Source organism: Neodiprion lecontei, chromosome 2 (genome assembly GCF_021901455.1).
Source record: "Neodiprion lecontei isolate iyNeoLeco1 chromosome 2, iyNeoLeco1.1, whole genome shotgun sequence".
In the NCBI taxonomy this organism is placed as follows: domain Eukaryota; kingdom Metazoa; phylum Arthropoda; class Insecta; order Hymenoptera; family Diprionidae; genus Neodiprion; species Neodiprion lecontei.
This window is the reverse complement of record NC_060261.1, coordinates 34832876-34855788: the sequence shown is the minus strand read 5'-3', so window position 1 is coordinate 34855788 and position 22913 is coordinate 34832876. Positions and strand designations below refer to the sequence as shown.

Sequence of the window (22913 nt, the reverse complement as noted above, 5' to 3'; positions counted from 1 at the left end):
ACGTATATGAACGTAGACGGGAGTCGGCGTGCGCCGTTCGCCGTTCGGGGATCCGGGGAGCGGGGTCGAGGGTTCGCGAACGTCGACGAGGACGACGAGCAGTGTTCCGAGGACAACACCTACGCGCGGGTCCCGAGCCCTGCCAAGGGCGCGATCCGACTGATCACCACTTCGAGTGAAAGAACGTAGTGCCCGTGTGTGAATAAAGCGTGGATCGCGATCGTATCGTATCACAGCTGCCCGCGAACACCTTGCGAAATAAATTCAAGATTTTCCGGAGGAGGAAGATAATCCCCGTGAATTTTGTTTCACCGCGTGCAGGGAGAATTAGTCCTAATTCTAAAATACGCAACGTGAGTCGAAGCCACCCTCTATAATTTCTCGAGACTTTAGCGGATTGATCGCCTTCCCCCCCGCAGTTTCGCCGCAAAACCAGAGTCGCGGATGCGAAAAGTCCGAGCTCGATCGAACGTGACCTTGGTAGCGAGGATCGATCGTTTTCGCATTCCTGCTCGATAGCTATAGGCTCGTGAGGTTGGTCGACGAGGGGAGGCGGGGGGGGGGGGGGGAGATATGGCTGAAAACGTGTTGCTCGACTTTTGAAACGTGTCATTTACGCATGTACGTACGTAGATGCGTTATGCGTCGTAGGATCGCACCGAATCCCCCTAACACACATATACCTATGTATACACGCTACGAAGAGCCGATGGACAGGGCAAAGAGCGAGACAAGGTCAATGTCGCCTCCGTTCTGACCGACTGCGAACGTCGAGGACCGCGCATACGGTTCGGGCCTTCTGCACATTCCCACCCCTCAAAAATCCGAGAGCAGATGTCTGACTTGTGCCTGAGTGCGAGAAGCTGCAGCGGAAAAGTTCGCGAATACATACGTATGTGCATATATCTAATACATATGCAATGTCGTCGGGACGATGAGTTTCTAAGATCTTTGAAATGCACGGGAAACAACTAACGGAAGGTGTTAACTTGTCCATGGGATTCGGTACCTACGGATTGAATTGAAAAGATAAACTTTACGCCCACCCGTCGTGAATGCTGCGTAAATTTTTATACTTTAACATTGACGCGAAATCGTCTCTTTGTTCTGCACCATTCCTCTTTAGAAACCTTAGATATATATATAGTGATACGGAACGACGTCGACTAGCTAATAATCAGAGAATCTAATTCCACACCCTGCAGAGCGAAACGATCAAACGGGGTCCTGTAAGACGGGGTGGAAGTGACGAATTTCCAGCTCTGGAATGTGTTTATACGTGCGTACAGGACGGTTGTACGCGTAGGCACAGTTCGCACTGACATACCTATAGGTATGCACAATGTAGTTACATGCCTGTATGTATAAGTACGTACGTACGTACATACCTATCGGTTAAGCGGCAACTGGTATGATGACGAATTTCCTCGACGTAGAGAGAGGAGGTGCAGGGGCCGGTATCCAATTCTTCCCTCCCCCTTCCCCCGCCCCCTCCACTCCCACCCACATTCACGAGTAATTGGATGATGGGGCTCAATTGGCTTCTTATTTAATCAAACAATGTTACGCGAGAACTACGGCCCGCTACGGACTCTCTTATAGCTCCGGCCGATCGGCCGCGGCGACGACGGTTTAATGGATTCCTGATTGTCTTCGCGAAACCTGCGGATTATGCAACATTCTTCCTTATAACTTACTCTCACTCCATCTCCCCGTTGTGACCCTTTCCTACCTGATATATTTCTGTTACGTTACGTTACGTTACGTTATATTCCGTTACGTAGCCACCAAACGGTAGAATAAGATATGTACACAAAATATATATACCAGGTACTTATAATAGTTAGGTAAGAAAGGGAGAAAATGTCAGGGAAAATTATGTTTTAGGTCCTGGAAAAACTAAAAATATCATGGAATGTTTTTCCCAAAAATTTTTCGCCACCCTGGAAACGTTCAGCTTCACTTTACATTCGCTAACCTGTTCACTGACTCACAAGGGTCGCGGCTGATTTTTCGAACAACTTGTATAAAGTTCACACTGTCCGAGGCACTAATATGCAGGAAACAAAAAAAGCAAAGTATGCGTAAACCCGAGAGAAGATGCAGATTTTTTTGCGAACAAAAATTGCTGTTTACTTTCCACAAATTTCTTCTCTTCGAGTCGTTTTTATAAGGAATTAAATACAAGTTTTCACAATTTTAGCCGAGGTGCAGTTGACAGTTTTGCCCCCATTTACTCTACGTTTATCAAAATTCACATCCGGAATCTGGATCGACGATTGTTTGGTATTGTTGACGGAATCGTCGTACTTTGAGCCTAATAATTCATGTAATAGAAAAAACTCTAAGTGTCAGATAGGACGAGATACATTGAACGAGGTACGAATGTCGACAGGCGTGCTCGCCCGGACAGCCTGTCACGATATTGCACGCAGTAGTCGGACTTATCACGACTGTATGATTTATACGAAGATAAAACCGACCTAATCGATTTTGCATTAACAAAACGGTTACAGCGTACTATATGCTATGACACGTAGAGAAGTGTAACCGACGACGATAGCGGGAGCAAATTCAGATATTGTATGTACAACAATTAACGCTTCACAAACGGCAAGTACTTGAGTATAACCCGATAATATTATCATTCCATTGATGGAAGTTCTCGCGTATCGTCAGGAGAGTATTTTGTTTTTACATAATATACGTATAACGACACGCAGGATTTGGAAGTGACCACTTGAAAACCCGAAAATTCCGAACAAGGGTAAAATTCATCTTTACAAGGGACCCCGTAGAATCCTTATGGGAATTGGCTTAAATTTTAGTATGTTGTAGTATATGCTCTCCTGAAAAAAGTTCTCACAGGCACAAGTGTAAAAATCCTTAGTTTCCGAGATACAGGCCTTTGGTATCTCTAAATTACGCAGCTTTCTTGAATTACAAAGCTTCAAGGGGACCTGAAATAACACATATCACACCGAAAAACTGCACAGCCGATTCGCAGTGACTCCGTACACGCGTGTAAAACAGGGCAAGTCGATTATTGCAAGAGCCGGAGGATCTCGTTCTTCGCGCGAAATCTGACCTTGCACCTCCTGCCGGTAAACCAGCGAGTTCGTGGATGGAATAAATTCATTGATGGAATCAATCGCGGCTTCCTGCTTATCTTTGAAAATCGACCGTGTAACTTTTTGAGTGATTCGTTTGATTTCAAGTTCCCTTGAAGCCTTGTAATTCGTCAAAATCGCGCAATCGAGAGGTAACAAAAAATCCGCACGCCTCCCTTTCGAGGCCTGTATCTCGGAAGCTACGGATTTTTCACACTTGTACCGGTGAGAACTATTGATCGGGAAGGTACGTACTTCAACATACTAAAATTACAGCCAATTTGAATGAGAGCCAATTCCCATAAGGATTCCGCGAGGTCCTGTGTTGAAGAAAAAAAATCGATTGCACGCAACTTGTGTACAAACGGAAACAAAAAGTGGAGGTAATTTCGACTAAACGTTATGTCACGAACTATGCTTTAGTGTTTAGAGATACAGGTATGCAAAATAATATTCATTGAAGCCTTAACCTTCCGGCTAACTTGTTCTCGGTCCGAAACAAAATGCGAGTTCGATTCTATACGAATTATCTAACAATGACTTCCAATCTCTCACGTCGACCTCATCTCCAGTTATCGTTACCTAATTTGTAAAGAATCGAACTCGCATCTTGTTTCGGAACGAGAACAAGTGAGCCGAAAGTTTACGGCATAAATGAATATTACTTTACATGCAAAAACAACACGACCGCGAATCACGAGATCGTCTTCTGATAATAAAACCCGACCTCCGTCGATACCGTATTATAGGTGTATAACGAAAGTTCAAATCTGACCATCGGAGCATAAAAAGGATTGCTGCGTGGTGACGCAGTCTCGAAAACAAAAGGTGCTTTTTACCCTCCTCAGGATTTAGCACCCCTTAAAACTCACCGCGTTGCCGAGAATGAACGGGAGGAGGATGACGATGATGATGGGGGCTGGGGGGGGATGCATCATCTGTGTAGTAAAACAGAGAACCATCGATGTCGCGAGCACTCGGTACGACGGCGCGTGACATTGTCTTTAAAGCTCGTTTAACGCCACTCGAGTGAATGGGGATATTCGGCCGGGTTCAGGGTACGTAATCTTCGATAGGAGCGCGGTGCGAAGGACATTGATGAGGGAGCCGTTATGTACGTAGGTAATAGGTATATACCCACCTATATCCGCGGGGTAAAAACCGCGCGAGTCGATTCTTCTCGGAGGGGGGGCGTCGTCTTCGTCATCTTGACTGTGCCCGTAAGATACAAAGCACCTACACAGGTAACGGCATGAACGGAGAAATAGGTTGAACACTGCGGTATGTCGGTCAATCGACGGTTCCTTCGCCCCCGTTTCGTCCTCCCCTTCTCATCACCGCTCACCCCGCCGAATCGATACGCGCCTAGTTCTCTCCTTCGAGCCATGAAACCACCCCCCACCCCCCAGCGGTTCGTACATCTCTTCGTTCGAGACCCACCGCCGATCCATCCGTCACCTACATCGATCTATGCACGGGTGTAGTATATACATATATGCGTATCGTTAAGTAGGCACGTACTTTATGTACGTATACACGTAGAACCGCGACGTCTACATTTTAAACAGGTTTTTTTTTTCTCATTCAATTCAAACATTTTACATTATTATTATTTATACGATAATTCAACTAAAGCACTCACGCTTACACGATCGAGTAAACGATGACGGATGGATATTATGTGTTGAAAAATTGGCAAAGGTTCAAAAATTTCAATGATTCAGGAATTAATTGGCGCTTTTCTACTGATATTATTCGACGCAGCGTATATATTGTGTACATTATAATGTGTCGAAAAGGACGAATCGAAAGGTAGAAATGGAGCAAATTAAATAGCCTAATATACGCCGATCCGACGCACGGTTCGGTATCGACTCAACCATCCCGTTGTTGTTATACTTACCCATGAACTTGATACTTGACAATACATCCGTATCCAAAAAAAAAAAAAAATATCAAAACCTGGAATATCCCTCGCACGCGACGAAGATGAAGGAATAATAAGAGATCTGGATCGCTGTTCGTAATAAGTCTATAGAATACAAATACATACCGATGTCTGTTGGTTTCTGGAAGGTGCAGCCGTTTCGGTTTGTTGCCGGGTGCCGGTGGTGGCGTAGGTGGGAGTGGGATGGGGGGTGGGGGTGGTAATGTCGGCCTGGTTACCGGCGGCGAGAAGGACGATCAATACCTGAGGGGGCAGAACGAGGAAGTTAGGGATGTTTTTTCGAGGACGAGAGCGACGGAGAGCGACGGGCCGCAACAGCTGCTCCGCACCTACGAGTAGGATTGTGCGAGCCCGCCTCTTTTCTTTCTTCATTCCAGATACGTATACAGAGATTTTTCACTTTATGGCGGGTCCATGTTACTACGAGGTATCCGCAACATCCGCGATTCACTGTCGTTTGAATTGGGGAACTTTGATGGAATACAACGAGAAGGATCAAGTTTAATCGGGAATTCATCCGTGCAGCCTTTCATGGATTCAAAAATTAGTCGCGGCGAAATAATTTTGGCGGTATTCCAAAAAACTTTGTATAATGTTTATGTACATACTCGTATATACATACGGAAATTTCGAAGAATTGACTAGTAATGTGTATACCTGTGTATAACTGCGGGGAATATGATCATTTGCTTTTCAATGTGAACGATTTTTTGCGGTAAAAGTCACAAGTTTGTTTTCGCATATATCCGTTCCCTGAATTCCACAGGAAGTTGTTGAGCTCGTCTCTTTTATTTATAAAGCTAATATTATCCCCGGTTTATGCGCGGTTCAAATGTAAATGGAAAGAAGTCGAGATGACGCCGTTTTAATTCGCCAAGCTGTTGAATCATAGATCCAAGAGCGCAAAAACAGTTCAACTCAAGAGAGAATTTTTCCTTGAGAAGTATATATTAATTTCTACAAACATAACGCAAAAATCTTACAAATTTTTGGCTCTATAAAGATTCTCGTGTGTAGTATAACAATGGTGCACAGATTTCTCCGTTCGCGGTTTTTTTTATATCAAAATTCTTTCAAACTGAAGACAAAACCCTGCGCATGCGTTATTACGTATTACATGCAGATCGGATGCGTGTAATTAATAGAACAGAAAGAAGTTTATAAAAATTATAACAGAAGACAATTAAGCGCGGGATGAAAACACATCTGGGTATACGTTGGTACAATAATATAACAAACGTGCACAGCCCTAAACTGTGAATTTAAATTTGGTCTTTGCCAGCAAATTGTTGTCGGCCAGTCATTCATTTTGCAGAATATGCAAGATCGTGTACCCAGCTCGCGGTATTTACGTACAATTACTCGAAACCCCAGGAGCACCGACCCAAGCTGAAAGGGACGGGGAGATATTTCGCTTATCCTAAGAATGCCCTTCACAACAACACACACACAATACATACAATCCACGAGTTATTCGCTATTATTATACGCGTGGTTCGTTTAATTGTCGCAGGGAACAGAATAAACGTGTCGTCGTTAAAATCCAAACGTCCCAAACTCAAGGATATAAAAAATGTGAAAGCGCTGCGCGCAATTTCGAGTACGAAAATGGTAACACGGGTAACGATGGCCGGTGTCGTTATCTCCCGTTTTATCGATTGTAGGTAATCGCTCGATTGCGTCATCGGCACGTATAATTGTCCCTTATTACAAGTGCGAGCGAAACGAGGCTGAGAATCGAGGCAGGCACAAGGGGGAGAAATCGTTTCGACGTGTATAATCTATCCGATCGGAAGAAAACAAGACGAGCGATGGTGCCAAAGGCGCCGGACATAAACACGGCCGAGAGGCATCGGCTAGGTGATATCTTTGTAATGACAGCTGGCAACGAATAATCCTACGGTCGTCGAATAAGCGATATTATTAGTCGTTGTACGAGTCGCGGGTGTTCGAATTGCTTCTCCGGCGTTTCCGCGCGGCAGTAAAACTCTCGGATAAAAATTCGGTGCGCAGTTATAGGTATCGTCCTCGATTGCAGGTGGTGCAGCGGCATTTTTGCGAAAACGCGAGGGGACTGAACCGCGATCGGAAAGGCGAATGCGCGCTCACTTCCGGGCAAAGGGACATCCTAAGGCGGTCTGTGGAAGGATCGGGAAGTCCTGCAACGGCTGAATAATGGCGCTGCTTCCTGGCAGCGGCGATCAGCCGCCGACCGGATCTTCGAGCGGCGTTACCATTCAGGGTGTACCTGGCGCCGATCAGTCTTCCTCGAGTGCACCACCCGTCGGAACCGGACCCTCGAGGCAACGCAGCCTCCGGGATCGTCTTCGGGAGGGAATCACCGGAGGATTTACATGGCAGTGAGTACACGATATTTCTCATTCCGAACGTTTTTGTGAACGCGCATCGTAAGGTTCACGTTCACTCTGAGCAGCTACGCTGTTCATTTGTTTGTTGTTGGCACGCGGCTGATGCCGAAACTCGGAGCTTCTCAGAGTAAACTTGTGCCCTGCATTGCCTATAAATAGGCGAAATGCGCGATACATACATAGATACTTGTATTTTTAATTAGGCTGAAGTTTGCAACGTTGTTGTAACGATGAATCTATGGAAAATAATCGTCATTTGGCAACTTTAGGTTTACTACAGTATTAAAAAACTTAGATTTTGTAAATTCAACTTATTCAGGTATATTCTAATGGTGCGAAATAGTAATTTTTGTTTCAACGGTTCGATACATTAACGCTACTACATAACTTCAGCTTCGTTATTTTTAGCACATAGTCTGACTACAATATACCATAAGACACGGATTACACGGAGGGAATTTAATATGTATTATTGAAATCAAATTCGGCACGCCTCGCGTTTTTACGTGTAATATATATATATGTATGTTTTAATACCGCACAATACAATATGTATAACAGTAATTTACACAGTGAGTAGCTAACGGTCGAATGGTCCAACGCGCATGCGCGAAAATTCTAGAGCAAAAACAGTTGTTTTGTCAGGTTGACCAACCGTCGTAAGTTCAGATGACAGGTTGCCGCTATATACGTAACCTCAAAAATGTTGGTGGTCCTGACAAAATTACTGTCTTTGCTCTAGAACTTTAGCGCATGCGCATTGGACCATTCGACCGTTAGCTACTCACTCTGTACAGGATAGCAATGTTTACAAAAGCATTTAAAAGCTGATGGGCATATAATAATTATACATAATTTATGCCACCGCGGTTCTCCGACATTTTCGCGCTGTGTACTGCATGCACATATTACGGGGTCAAATTGGACGAATTGTTGGAATTAACGAAGTGGTCAATGTGTCATGTACAGAGCTATACGTATAATAATACGGTTTAACGCATCGCCGTGTCGGTGGGTAAGGTTATAGGTATATATCTACAGTGAAACGTTGTGTTATACACATGTATAACGGTAATTGAGATGAATGTTAGGGAGTACAACATTATTAGCACACACACGGTATGTATATAATATGGGAATATTTAATATATATATACATTCGTACTGCGGGAGAAATAATAATATCACACTACGCCCAGGGATGTGAAGAACAGCATGGACGATATTTTACACTGCCCAAGTTTATCCACGAAGTACAACTCTCTCAATGGGCTGCGCAACAAATGCAATGGTTCTGTCATTTCTATTACCATGTAAACAAACTTATTCCCATTTAAACGGATGTGTTAATAAAATTTTGACACGCGAAATGAATTTGGAGTCCAAACGATGTAAACAAGAGAGGTTGCGCTCTAATAAGAGATTTTGCGACTTTTTCGCAATAATGGGGGGGGGGCCCCGATTCCTGGAAAATCGCTTGCCGTCTTGTATTGTTGCGGCCCTATTGAGAGAGTGCGCTGTATATAGAATTAATATAGATACATATACATAGGAATATCGTATATCGTACATACGTAATGCAACACAAAGTGGAGCGTGGATAAACAAACCATATAAATACATACGGTACACATAATTCACGCAGTATTATAGCGCATTAAAGTCGAGGTATTTTTTTAACCTTTGTGTCTTTTCATACAATGATATCCTGGGATCTGGACGCGTTTTTGTTTCCTTGTCCTCACTCACTCGCACCCAGTGTCTGATTGTGTGTCTGTTGGCCTAAATACGTGACTCGAAAATCCGCGGATCAGGGTGTTTTCGCGTGGATTTACAACACGCGTTAAATCGAGACTGAGAATTGGGAAATTATCCCTGCACCGCATTTTTCATCGGCGAGCATTAATCAAGTCGTTTATTCGACGTGGTTAGGTTTCAAATAATTGCATGCCCTGGATTTTCACTATCGCTGAATCTTTATAGATTAACGGTTCTTTTTTAACCCAGATTTTATTGTAGTTTGTATTTTCAATGTAAGCTCGATGTTTGCTACTGAATATATTTAAAAAAACCCGGTGAGGGTAAAAATACGTCAATTCAATTCCTTCTCTTTGCGCTACACGTATCAGCCTTTATATACGAATCTAGAATAAACAAACCAATGATATTAAACTTGATATAACAAAGCTTCTGGATATCGTGCATCGTCTTAATTTTGGCAAAAAAAATATAAATAAATCGGATCGATTTGAAACGCGAATGAAATTTGAAGGCGATGAAACGAGTTTCAGGAACTTTTTATTGTTCGAAAGTAGTAGAAGAAACCTTTCCTTTCGCGTTTGAAGATCCGTGAAATTTTTGTTCCTTTCTCAAATACACGGTTTTGAAATTGGTGCGGTTTTTATAATCCCTTCAAAATGTAAATCAGGACGAAGATAAAATATGTTTATATAACGCGAGCATATTTTATGCGTTTTTCCATGCCTATTTTCCGTACACAAAGTACCCGTTTCTATAACGGTACAGCGAGTCCGCGAATGCGCATGCGCGAATATTTAAACTGGCACTTTCTACACTGCACGCATGCGCTGTCGCGAACAAATCTGACGTTACGCGACCCTAACCTCAATTTCGCGATTTGTGAAAAACCGCGTAACATACTCGAGTTATACATACATAACAAGAATCATAAATAAGTTTGAAATATTTGTCTTCGACTCACCTACGACTCATATTGCAAACTAACCCTCGACCCGAAAAGACCAAATTTGCCTCTTTATTACACAACATAGTATTTCTGCAGTTTACACGATGCGCTGCACGTTTAATATATACGGAAAATTACGCACCATACGTGCATACATTGTAGAATTTACATACGTGATGAATAGGTAGAGTTTCTCCATTATAACCGTCAACGCTTTAATAAACCGCAGTCATGTATAACTTAAAATTATAATAATAATAACAACCGCGGGGCAACAATTGATTCGATACATCAGCCGGGAAATTTATGGGGGTTGTAACGTAAATATGCCGTAGCGTAAAATCACCCAGAAACTGGCGATTAGTTCGCCAAATATACGAGTAACGGGAGTAACGCGCACGTGCCGTGTTACGCTGTATCCTTATACACGTATATACGTAATATATACTCATATATCTGGCTGTGACTGACAGTTATCGCGCGATAATACGTCCAGTCTGTCTCGGGACGCGATCTCTTCTTATTCTGCACACTGTGCGTAGAACATATGTATAGGTATGTATGCCTGAATGTACGTATACACAAGCAATGGCGAATAGCCACGAACATGGTACGACAAACGGCCCGTATAATCCTTATGCGCATGGATAACCGAACGCAGTGCCAAAAGACTATGGAAACTCTCTCGCAAATCATTGCGTGTGGGTGTGTATGACTATAACTATAACTATAACTATAGATTTATCTTGTTGCCTCCCGCACTCGCAGACGGTCGTTTAAACGATTCGAACTCACCCCTCGGCCGACGAAGAAATGCGTGCTGACCTCTGTAACATTTCTACGTTTACTATATAGTTTTTACCACCATTATTTCGAAAGATCTTTTTGCTGTTATTTGTGCTCTATACATCAATCGATTGAAGTCTAGACTGTCCAAGTAGTATCCAATATATTTTTATTTTCTTTCGTTGGGCATAGAACATTGTTGGAAAAAATAAAAATGGAAAGAAAATCTAACGTGATGTAACAACGAATTTGTGCGCCGAGGAAAAGTTAAATTATTCGTTGTGGTTTATTGTATGTAGTTATTTTTCCTTTGAATTAAAACATTAGATCGCCAAGCATTGAATATTGATGTAGTTTTTCGTTCGGAAGTTTGTGTCATGTACGCATTTCGAGTATTCCACCAATTTCATGTAACGTTATTCACGCAACAGCCAGGTGAATCGTAATTAATTTTGTCTCGTGATAAAAATTCAATCAACAATCGCGTTAAGAATCGATTTGATTACAGCTACCGTGTTACAATATCGCTTTCCCGCTGTAATAAATACCTGATCGATCTACACCGGACCGATAATTATACATGTATAAGGCATTCCGCGAAATCGAATTAAATATAAATTTAAAAAATGTAAAATCATATTTAATTCAATTTTTCTCCCTTTTCACTTCCATCTTGGTGTCATACGTAGATCGGTTTAGGGTGAAATGCTTTGTATACGTATAGCTTTAATCCAAAGCAAGAATTTCATATAAAAGTACCCGGAGACTAGAAATAGCTCGTTTCTTTACACTCATTATATAGTTATTAATCTCGATCCTAATTTTAGCGTCACTCTGTGCATTCACGCACAGTGCAGATACATGCATTTATTATTATACACACGGCCCTCGAATGAAATTGCAATTATGAATTATTGTATGTATACATATGTGTGTAACGATCGAACACCCACAGAAACACAAATAGAGAGTGAGAGAGAGAGCGAGAGAGAGAGAGAGAGAGAGAGACACGTACGAAGTATAGAATGGTAAAGAGGAAAGAAAAAGTCTTTGAACTTATAATTTAAATCATCGCACTTAACCCTCTCGACCTTGGATCGTTGCGCCGTGTTAAGAGTCGCGAGTGAGTGACGCTTATTTAGCATGAATCGGAACGAAGGGGCAATGGTGCATTCTCGGTAACGCTGGGACAGTGGGCAGGTTTACATTCGCGAATAACCAGAACACATTGCGTATACACGTGCATTAAGTATTAATTGCAATTGTGCGTTTAAAATAAAAATAAAACTGGTCCAAGGAGATTGTAAAAATTCATTTAACGCAACCGACGCGACGCGACGTCTTGTCGATTTATGTAATCGCTATTTTTAATCCCGCGTATGTCAGGTATATACATTATTATACGTTGTACATCCACAATTTATCCTATCGTGTAGGTATACGACACCGCGAGTACATTGTACGCGTATGCGAATTCTCTCTCTCTCTCTCTCTCTCTCTGTCATTTTCTCTCTTTCTCTCTATCTGCTGAAACATATAATAAGGTGTTATATCGACACTGTACTGCGACGACACCTGTTCAAATGTTTTCTGCACAACCACGTGCTTTTTATCCATGTGTAACAAGGTTTCGCTACCTCTTTATTGTGTAAGGGAGAAACGCGTGACTTTAACAGGACCGTGCTTGATGTACCCACGGAAAAAACAAACTGCTCTAGGCTGACCATGACACAACCCTCGAATTTCCCATTCTCACACTGCAGGTTCCAAGTTCACAGAGAAAAACAGGATAATATCCAATTCGAATTTCGAACTAGAAATTAATATTGTGACTAACGATAAAGACTCATTCTTTTATCAAACAGAAGCAAGAAAAAATTACATTAAAATTTTTACCGAGAATAATTTTATCGAGGTCGTTGCCGAAGATAAGAAATTGGAGTACCGTGTGTCACATACGTACCAGGAGAAAACGGGGGATTGCTGACAGGTGGAAAGATATACAATAGCGCTCCTCTTCTCCAGCTCGCTACGGGGACTATCGAAATTCGCGTGAAATTTTTACGTTACGCGCCGACGCGTATCGTGTATAACATGCGGCGATGTATGCGGAATATGTGGATTCTCTCGGCGCGATGTGTTGTAAATTCTGCAAATTATACAGATAAGGAGATTTCAAAGAAAAACAATTTCAAGATGAAATCTTGTCGTCGCGTCTGCACAGGTGCAGTTAATTTATACGGAATTAATTATAATCAGGCTCGTATATTATTGTTATCATTATTGTTAATATTATTATTATAACGATTCTTTGAATATTGTGTATATATATATACAGTAGCGCTCGATAGTATTTTGACAAAGAAGTTGGGTTGATTAGGTACAAATATAAAATACAAGAATCAATGATATTTTTTATTCAAGGAAATTCGATGTTCTACATAATTGTAGAAATTTAACTCTCGTTCGTTAATGTTAAAATAAAGAAAAAAAAAAGAAGAATCACGGATCAAAGTAATAACGAATTTCATATTTTCAAAATACTTTTTAGCGCTACTGTATGTGTGTCTACGTAGCGATTTCGAATTTCTATTGAACAATGTTTATTGTTATTGTTGTTGACGACTATCGTGACCCAGGCCGTGGGACGTAGCTATTATATCAACGAGTCAATTATAAATCCAGGCAACCCGGAAAATGAAAAACTTGTACCCGACAAGTTGTAGAGGCAGAAATAAATTGAAATTTGAGTGATACAATAATTTTTTGACTTGAATTAATTTAAATCAATTCGTGCATTGCAACTTAATTTTTTTTCTAAATAATTATCGATAATTCACAGTGATAGAAGTGAGTTTAAAATAATTTCAACTCGTTCTTTTTGTAATTCCTGTTGAAATTAATTTTTTTAAATTCAACTGTACTGTTTTATTTCGATTTCATTTTTTTATGCTATATAAACGGATAATTCTGGCACTAATTCAAATCAACTTGACTTAATTTCTCCGTCATTCAGTTATTTCTCAGTTAATTATCGTTATTTCAGTCAATTTTTAATAATTCAGTTGATTCTGGTTAACTCAGTCATTCCGCATTAATTGACAAAGAAAAAATTGACACATCAATTCAGTGAGTTATTTTCCCCTCGGCTGTCAGATGCCACGCTGTGATACCTTTAATTGTTATACGTAAGTATGTACAAAGTAACTTCAACAAAAAATATTATCAATTTTATCGCCCGTATAACGATGTAGTGAAATAAAGTGATTTGTTTTCACGATTTATTAATTTAATTTATTACGATGTAATATTATAGCGGTTTCAAAGTTACTACTTCAACCGCGCCGCAATAGCGCAGTGATGTAATTGTTCGCTAAATTATTCACTATTCTAAAAAAAATTTAAAAAAAAACGCGATTATTAACCAATAATATAATTACACCGATATATAATTCGAGTCAGTCGATATTGTAATAAAGAAAATTTACATGAATCGTTGAGCGAAAGGTTAATTGGGCGACATTTTCAATTGTCCGATATCCGAACTGAATAATAATTAGTCGAATCTGCGACCTGACGATTAGACAAAATTACATTATTTATTTTTTTTTTTTGTGCACAGCATTGCATTACAAATTATCCGTAATCGCGATGCGATTTCCGTTCGGCTTCTGCAGTTGAGAATCTGAACTAGCCGCGAGGACCTCCGGAAATGCATGCGTATATCATCCGTTTTACCGCATCTCCGTGAAATATTGCGACTCGGATTGACCGTGACAAATGTGGGTCATGTGCAGTTGTCCTCGGGGTATTTGCACACATGTACAACCGGTGGCGTGTAAAAAGCGTGCAACGATGACGAGGAAAAGGAAGAAGAGTAGGAGGAGGAGGAGGAGAATGCATCGAGCGAACGATTAACAATTAAAAATGCGTGGGCTGTATTTTCGTCGAAGAAAATAACAATCTTGAGGATACTCGTTGAAGCCTGAATGCTAATTTGAATAAACAAAAAGCTTACTCTTATTATTTTATACACGCCCCTCGCGCCGCCGGCTTTCAATTAAACACTTTCAAGTCGCAATTACGGTAATTGGCGGGGCGAGGATACGAGCATATGTGTGCTGCACGCTTACGAGGTGAGAGAGTTTAAACATCTCTGTAAATTGGACGGGGGTGGAGTGAGGCCGCGGAAATATGGGGAGAGCTACACACCCTTGGGAAGACGGCGAACGTTTGCTGCTAAGGACCGTTTGCAACAGCAGTTACAGCAATTATTTATGCGCTGAGAAAAATTTCATTCCTTGCGGTTTACGTGCAAACTTGTAGGAAATTCTGTAACCGAATTTGCATCGTCGGCTTGCTTGGATATCTTTGTTGGAACGCGTTAAAAATCAGTGGTTTTCTTTTTTTTTTTTTTTTGTTTTTGTCGTTACTTGTACTTTTGTCAGACGAACGATTATAGATCTTAACATCGATTTATCGTCCCATCAACATTGAATTATCGCTGCAATATCTGGATAGACAAAAATGTATACACAAGTATAATAGTTATACCTGCGTGATCAAAAAGAATATACATAATATAAAGAGTATGTAACACGTATCATATTCGATTCTTTCTATTATAGTTACGGGTAGAAAGTTGATGAAATTTTCATTCTATTACCGAAATTATAATATATATTAAAATGTTTTTCGGTTACGGTTATAAAAATTGTCAATCAAAGCGAATGACTGTACAATTACAGTAGTGAAAAGTATAAACATTTTTTTTTCTCAACGGCTGCGTGTCGCGACATTTCAACACCGTCGATTTTATGTTACATGCGCGTAGGTAGGTGTATGTACGAACCTCTTGCGACGAATCGAGCAGCAATATGTGCCTGATATATAACGCACGTTGTTTCGCGTTACGCGTGCGACTGTAATTCGTATAATACACACCATCGTAACGACACATGTAACGCCGATGTGCGGTGCAGTGCAGGGTATAACGTATATAATACATTCGTGCCAACCTATTCAGTCTGTAAAGCCGTGGATTACATGACGACACCTGTTCCGCAGACCCGCGTTCTTAGATATAGGTATGATAGTAAGACGATAAAAAAAATTACGCATAAAAATGTGTGCTTAATTTCGGTCGAAATGAGCTAATATTTCCCTTGATTATAATCTTCGATATAACAGGGAAAGGGGATTCATTGAAACGTGCGGGTATAACATAGTTTGGCAGACTACTAAATTTGCAATGAAAAATACGTAAGGTGTATAAATAAATATGTAACGGGCGTTGTACAATTTTTATGCGAAAATTTGCCAAACCGCATTCTATACATCGGTGTAAGATAGATTTATTCCAACGAGTCGTTTTCGGTTGATCTCAAGCCGCGGTTTTCGAATTTTTTCTTTATTTTGTAAACTTTGTACGGTATCTTTTAAATCTGTTTTATTTTATTTTCTTCACTCCTTACGTTTTCCTCTTACTGACAATGAAATGACCATGAATTATACATTAATTACTCGACTAAACGGTACGTATGACACACATATTATTAGTCAAATTAGGCGGAGACAACTTTTCGTCCAAGTGAAACCGCGGTCATTTTATACTCGATGCATAATTTCATTCAGAGTCGCGTCTAACAAGGTGATGTCTATATAAGGATATACTACTACACATCCATGTATCTTTGTATCTATATACATGTATCCATATATTCTTCTTATCAATTATCGCGCCGACGGCGCCTCTGCGCGCAGCGTCTAGCTCTCTAGATCAGTGTTTTTATTTTCTCATTATCATTAGATATTTTATTATAATCCCATTACATAAATACATTATAACGCAGTATATATTTATATATATATATATATATATATATATACGCGTGTGTGCGCGTGCCCAATAATAATACACGCGTGTTTAAGCAGGCATATGTATGCGTGAATACAGCTATATGTGGGTGGGTGTGACATACAAGTGTGGCTAACGAGTACAATTAGAATTCTGCTTATATACCCGCGGCGCTGCTGCATGGCGATACGCAACGTGAAATGAATTAGATCGTAATTTATAGCTCGTTTCGCCTGGCGTATAAATGATAATTACTCAATTGGGCGTTAAATTGAAGCGTCGATTTAACGGGTGGAAGGACAGCAGTCGCGTTGAGGCAAGAAGCGTTTGTACGCGAAACGTGCAGTCGTATATCATTACACACACACACACACACGGGCTGCAGAAAAGATTGTCGAGGATTAATATATTATTATTTCAGCGAACGCCGAGTGAGAGAGATAGAGAGACAGAAATGAAAGTAAAAGTAAACCTGAAAAGTGGCGGAAGAAAAGAAAAAGAAGAAGGAAAAAGAAAAGAGAGGCGCAAAAATTATAAAGAAATTCAAACGAGTGCGAAATAATAACTAACAGACCGAACACCGGACTCAAGGAAGTCGGGCTTCTCGAATCGTGTCCTCGTTTTTGATGCCAATCCATCCGAGGTCGCTCTGGTACCTTATAAAATGCTCAATTAACGGACACATGCACCTCTCTGTTATTATAGGTATACATAGGCGTGGACGACTCACACCTGCTTAATATGCCGACGTATTTTCACCGCCTGTTAGCGCGTGGGAACAAAGGCTTGTCAATCCGCGTGTGTGGGTGCAGTTGTCATTTCGCGAAGCCTCGCCCACCCATCGAATCGCTCCGACAAGGACCTGCAATGCCTCTTTTTTTTTCCACCTTTTCTCTTCTTCCTATCCGTTGTGTTTATCTATCTCTCGCGATTCAATCAACGTGCATCGCATCGCATTGCCCGTTATTATCACAGATCTGGCACACTAGGATCGTGGGAATGCGTAATCGAATTACAGAGAAGCGTCGCGTCTGCTCGCGATCACGTATCTACGTATATTTGGTATACGTACAGTATATCGTTCGTTGACGTTACAGTGGTTTCGTTTACACCGTAGGTACATCCTTCATTTCGCAAACCAATTTAAATTCGAAGTATTATTGTGCGTTGCCTCGTGTCTAAACACGCAGCGCATATTTTCTTTAAACATCAAATTTCTTGAATGATTCTACGAATACCCTTGTACGCAAAGTAAAGTGACGTCATTCAATGGAGATTATTTGTTCCTGTTATTTATTTTTTTTTTTTTTTACCTTTACAGAAAGATTCATGGAATTCCAACAGTTTGCAATTTTCCTTAACATTATTGTCAGAATTTTATTTTTAAATATCCTTTTCTTGTACTCTGGTATCATTGCAACCTGCGATTATCCTGTTTCGATTAATTGCTACGCGATAAGATCGGAACGTTTTTCACTGATTTCAAAGGTTTTAAATTCCCTTTAGCTTGTACGTTCATTCCCTATATATTTTTAATATACTTACACAACATACACGTTCGTCACGTTTATATCTGGATGTTTTATTTTCACATTCATTCCCCTCCGAATTCGTTATACTTACATAAGTTATTTGGGATAAATCTTATAAAAACATTTATTCCGTGCCCTGATAAGCAACACCTACGTGTACATGTATATACTTGTTTACATCTCCGTCTCGTTGGCAGAGCTCGAAATATTTTCAAGAGACAAAAAAAAAGTAGAAAAAAAATATGGCCACGTGAATTACTGGCGATAAAAATCGAGGGCGCAAGTGATCTCGGTTATGTAAAAAGTTCGAGTCTGGAATTATAGTGATTGTGAAATTTTTTTATAACGTCCGAGATATTTATCTATTATTACATTTCTCGTCCACGACACGAAGACTTCATCGGTCATTAGGTCGATATAAAATATCATATATATATACGATTACTCTGGTGAATCGTTATGATTTTTATATATTCCAAGTGATTGAAACCCGTTGTTGACGTTTACTCACACGACGTTTTCACTTGAATTTTAATGCGTGCAAGCGACGTTATCGGAAAATCTACCGTGTTATCGGGAACAATTTAATAGCTTTTACACAAACCTATGATACATAAGTACACACATATGTATTATACTCGGTAATTTTAGCGCGAAAGAAACAGGCTACTTCGTCAAAAATATATTGTTTAATCGAATCCAACGAGTTTTTTTTCTTTTTCTCCTTAGATCATTTTTCTCGAAGCTTCGTTCGTGCTATGGTTTCAAAAATTTTACTCCTTCATCCAATTTCCGAACTTATTTCACGGAATAATACTATATGGAATTTTTCGCATAAATAGCAAGTATCGTTAATTTTGTCTTGTATTAGGCACCGTTTCACTCGAAGTTTGTGTGTTTGCATTTTTCTTTACAACGTATTAGTCATAACTAGGCTTAAAGTTTCGTCATACTTTATTCATTCATTGAATATTTTGTATCGGTATTATATCTTGCAATAACCGATAAATCTTTTGTGCAATTGATTAGGTACGAGAAGCGATACAATTTGCCATCGCTATTGATTAGTATTAAACAAGATTAATTTTAATAATAAACTTGGTGATAATATCGGTGTGAAAATAAAGTATAAACTGAAATAATAACACGTTTCCAACGATTTAGTCAAGTATTCCTTATATTGCGAATAAAAATTTTGCATTCCGTCAGCAAAATATTTTTCCTGGAAGTTTGAGACAGAGAAAAGGAGAAAGCTGTAGCCCTTTATCTATTTTTGACTTCGCACAAACTCGAAACTCATCACAAAACCGAATTTAATCAGCCAATTAATACACGCAACTACATTTCTACGTTTTTTTATTGTATTCTTCGACCCGGTGATTCTGAACTATACAAAGTCGTTTTCTCCAGGAAAATTAGGTATAGCGTTTCCAAATCTCGAAATCTGTTCGCAAAAGAAACGAGATAAACGTTTTATGCATTTCTGTCTCTTCGAACGAATATTTCTCAGAATTAATACAACATTAGGAGCTATTAGGTATTTATACCTCGTAAAACTCGGGAAACCGACAAAAATATCTACTGAAATATCTCCAATGCTAAATCAACCGTTTCGGTAATATCCGTGCACTTAATTACACTTATATACATTTCTTGGCACAGAGCGTCTCTACCCGGAATTTTTTCAGTGAGAAATGAACAAAACGTCTTCTCCGTTATCTCGAAACATTAATATTCTATTCTAAATGTCGTTCGTCATTAATTTTCACGAATCTTTCTGTTCGTCGATGCGTTTCGGGCGATCTTGTCTTCCGAACGGACTTCAAACAGCTCCGAACCGTTTCAACGATCAACCGGCCAATTCGCAGACGACGAACGAAACTCGCGTTTTATCCCGGCTGTAAGAAAATACCTGATTACGACGCTCTGTAATATATCACGTACATCCTACAGTACGCAGGTAAAATAATTTGAGGAGATGATTCAGGAAGAGTTAATTACCGTTCCGAGAAACACAGTGACAACATCGTTATACATCCAAACACAGAGTTTAATGTCGTTCGAATGCAAATACGCACATGTGTTACAGAGACTGGATGTTAAAATATTTCCAATTTGTTTGATTCGTGTGAACAGATGGCCCTCCGTCTCGGATGGGCTGCAGGCTATATCTTCCTAACCCACACATGTAGCTATACCACAGTCACACACGCTACAACAAACCAATTACAAAACGTCGGACGTAGGTGTAATACGTTACACAACGATGCCGGTACAAGTGACGATACATCGCTGCACGCGTGATCGGGGAATCGTATATATCGTACAGACATTCCCACCGTTCCGAATCGAGTGTAATATCAGCAATTTCCGGCTGCGATTAAGCATAATCGCATCGTTCCAAGTCGCTCATCGGCCGCTCTCGCCATAGAGCGGTTCAAACACATGGCGTGTGAGGTACGTAGGAATTGACCAAAGCCTGGATGACGATTCGTCAAACGGTGCGAGTTTGTGTGTTACGGGCAGAGTAACCTGCGGCATCCGGTATTTTATTTATATACCTATATCCGTTAGATATATTGCACTCGTAAGTACAACGAGTAACGTTCAGAGGCCGCATACGTATATACGCGCGATTCCGTTTAACGCATCGTGCATCGTGGGTGGATGCTCTCTACGGAAGCCTGTGTTTTTCGACTCGGCCCGCTCGTAAATTGCGGTAAATAAATCCTCGCCTGATCAAACAACACGAATTATAGGTATACGGTGCCGGCGTGTTTTCGCAGGGCCGCCACAATGATGACACGTTGTTTGAGCTACGCCAACGCTACCGTAAAGCGAAAAATCGTTGTCGACTTGGCCGATCCGATCCAACGTCCGATACGTTAACTGCGCCCGATAAAATAGTCGGCTCGTAATTGTGCATCAAACGCTTTTGATGTACGATAACTACGCGTACGCGTCTATGTGTGAGAAACTATTTGATGGAACGATTTTTTATAGCTTGGTTATACAGACGGAAAGTCATTAATTGTCGGGGATAATATATTTTTTGGTTGATTGTAAAACGCTTGTATCGAATGACGCCGAAGAATTATCATCGATGTTTATGCGATTGACGAATGGTATCGAGGAATCGAAACGCGAGATTCAAACTGTACACTTTACTTTCATACCCGCGCTCGGATAATGACTTTTGTGTATTGATCACCTTTTTCTTTGTTTTTTCTGATTACAGGTGAGTATACCTTGGGTTTAAACCGTAGGTATAATGTCCGTCATCAATGGCACATCTTGGGTGAACGTTCTCGATTCTTGGGATAAAATTATCCTGAAAAACGAGTTGCGCTTACATGTACACACATGTGTATGTACGCAAGTACGTGATGTATACAGCAGATGCATACCCGCCGTATATACGTAGGATAAATACCGGTAGGTATGAAGCCCCTCCAACCTACTTCCAACCATGCTCCATATAGTGTACGTCAAAGATGATCCGCTGCGTAACCGTGAGTATTAAACGGCACACTTGCCTTGCACTATCGCGTTTACAATGCACGCAGCACGCAATCAAGTATGTCACCTTGCAACTGCCGGTCTCCTAATATCGCTAGATCTTAATACCGGTATACGCTATGCACGCGTGGAACAGATCACGCCGCATTGTCTGTGCGTACAACCTACGTACGTATCTTCAACAGTCTCGTCAAGTAACGAAAATCTTTTTCGCTACAAGTCTCGGGGCTGGGTTGAAGTTTCGAATTTGAAACGTCACGATAGCGCCAAATTCCGAATTTTTTTTGTGGCGAAACTTAAAGTAGAGATGTGGTCGGAAACACGACGCTTAAAATTTCGAAAGGACAATATGTCGAAAAGGCGTAACTCCGGCAATTCGGAGTTCCAAAAGTGCGGAAATGAGAAAATTGTAAAATCTGAAACATCGAAATTCCGAATTATCCAAGTTTTCAGTTCTGTGAATTTCTGGTTTGTTGAAATTTCATCGCTTCGAGCTTTTTCTGTTTTGGATTTTCGATATTTTTACGTTCGGAATCCTGGTCATTCTGATTTTCGGTTTCTCTGATCTTTTACATCCGCTCGTTAAGAAAACTACGCTGTATCGAAACTTTATTTTTCAGAACTTTGCTCTATCGTACCTGGAATTTTGAACGGTCGGTCTTCCGACGATTCGAAACTTTGTTGACGCAGAGTCGCGAGTGCGAGAAATCACAGGGATATCTGTTCGAGAAAACGTCACGGATATTTCCGAGTCGTAGTGGCCTATGGGTAATAATTGTACGCCGATCATTGCTGTGAAAACGAATACGTAGGTACACGAGCGATTGAAAGTATGCTGGATACAGAAGGAGGAAAAGAGAAAAACCACGCCGGAACTTGACTTCGATTCTTGATTGTAATTGTCAGATAAGGCTGCATTGACTTAAATACTTACAGCAAACGTAAGACGAGATTAGGCGGCTTGATGTCTGTCGTTTATCCTTAAGCTCGAGTAGTATGTTTACACATTTTATTTATGTACTCGCGTATAACAAGACTTACTAATCGGCAGTAAATCTTGCCTATCAAAAATTGATTTACGACCA

General features: G+C 40.5%; 1 protein-coding gene across 3 annotated transcripts in view; it reads left to right on the top strand.

The window, feature by feature from the left end:
- The window catches only part of LOC107220748 (TLD domain-containing protein 2), a 78163-nt gene that overhangs the window by 1946 nt on the left and 53304 nt on the right, over positions 1–22913 (top strand). For 2 of the 3 annotated variants that reach the window (XM_046730541.1, XM_046730539.1), the window contains exon 2: positions 7097–7418. In XM_046730541.1, coding sequence (XP_046586497.1) covers positions 7234–7418 — 185 coding nt within the window. In that variant the 5' untranslated portion in view covers positions 7097–7233. Of the gene's footprint in view, positions 1–102; positions 354–7096; positions 7419–22913 lie in introns of those variants that run through there. The other variant, XM_046730540.1, reaches the window with a different exon arrangement.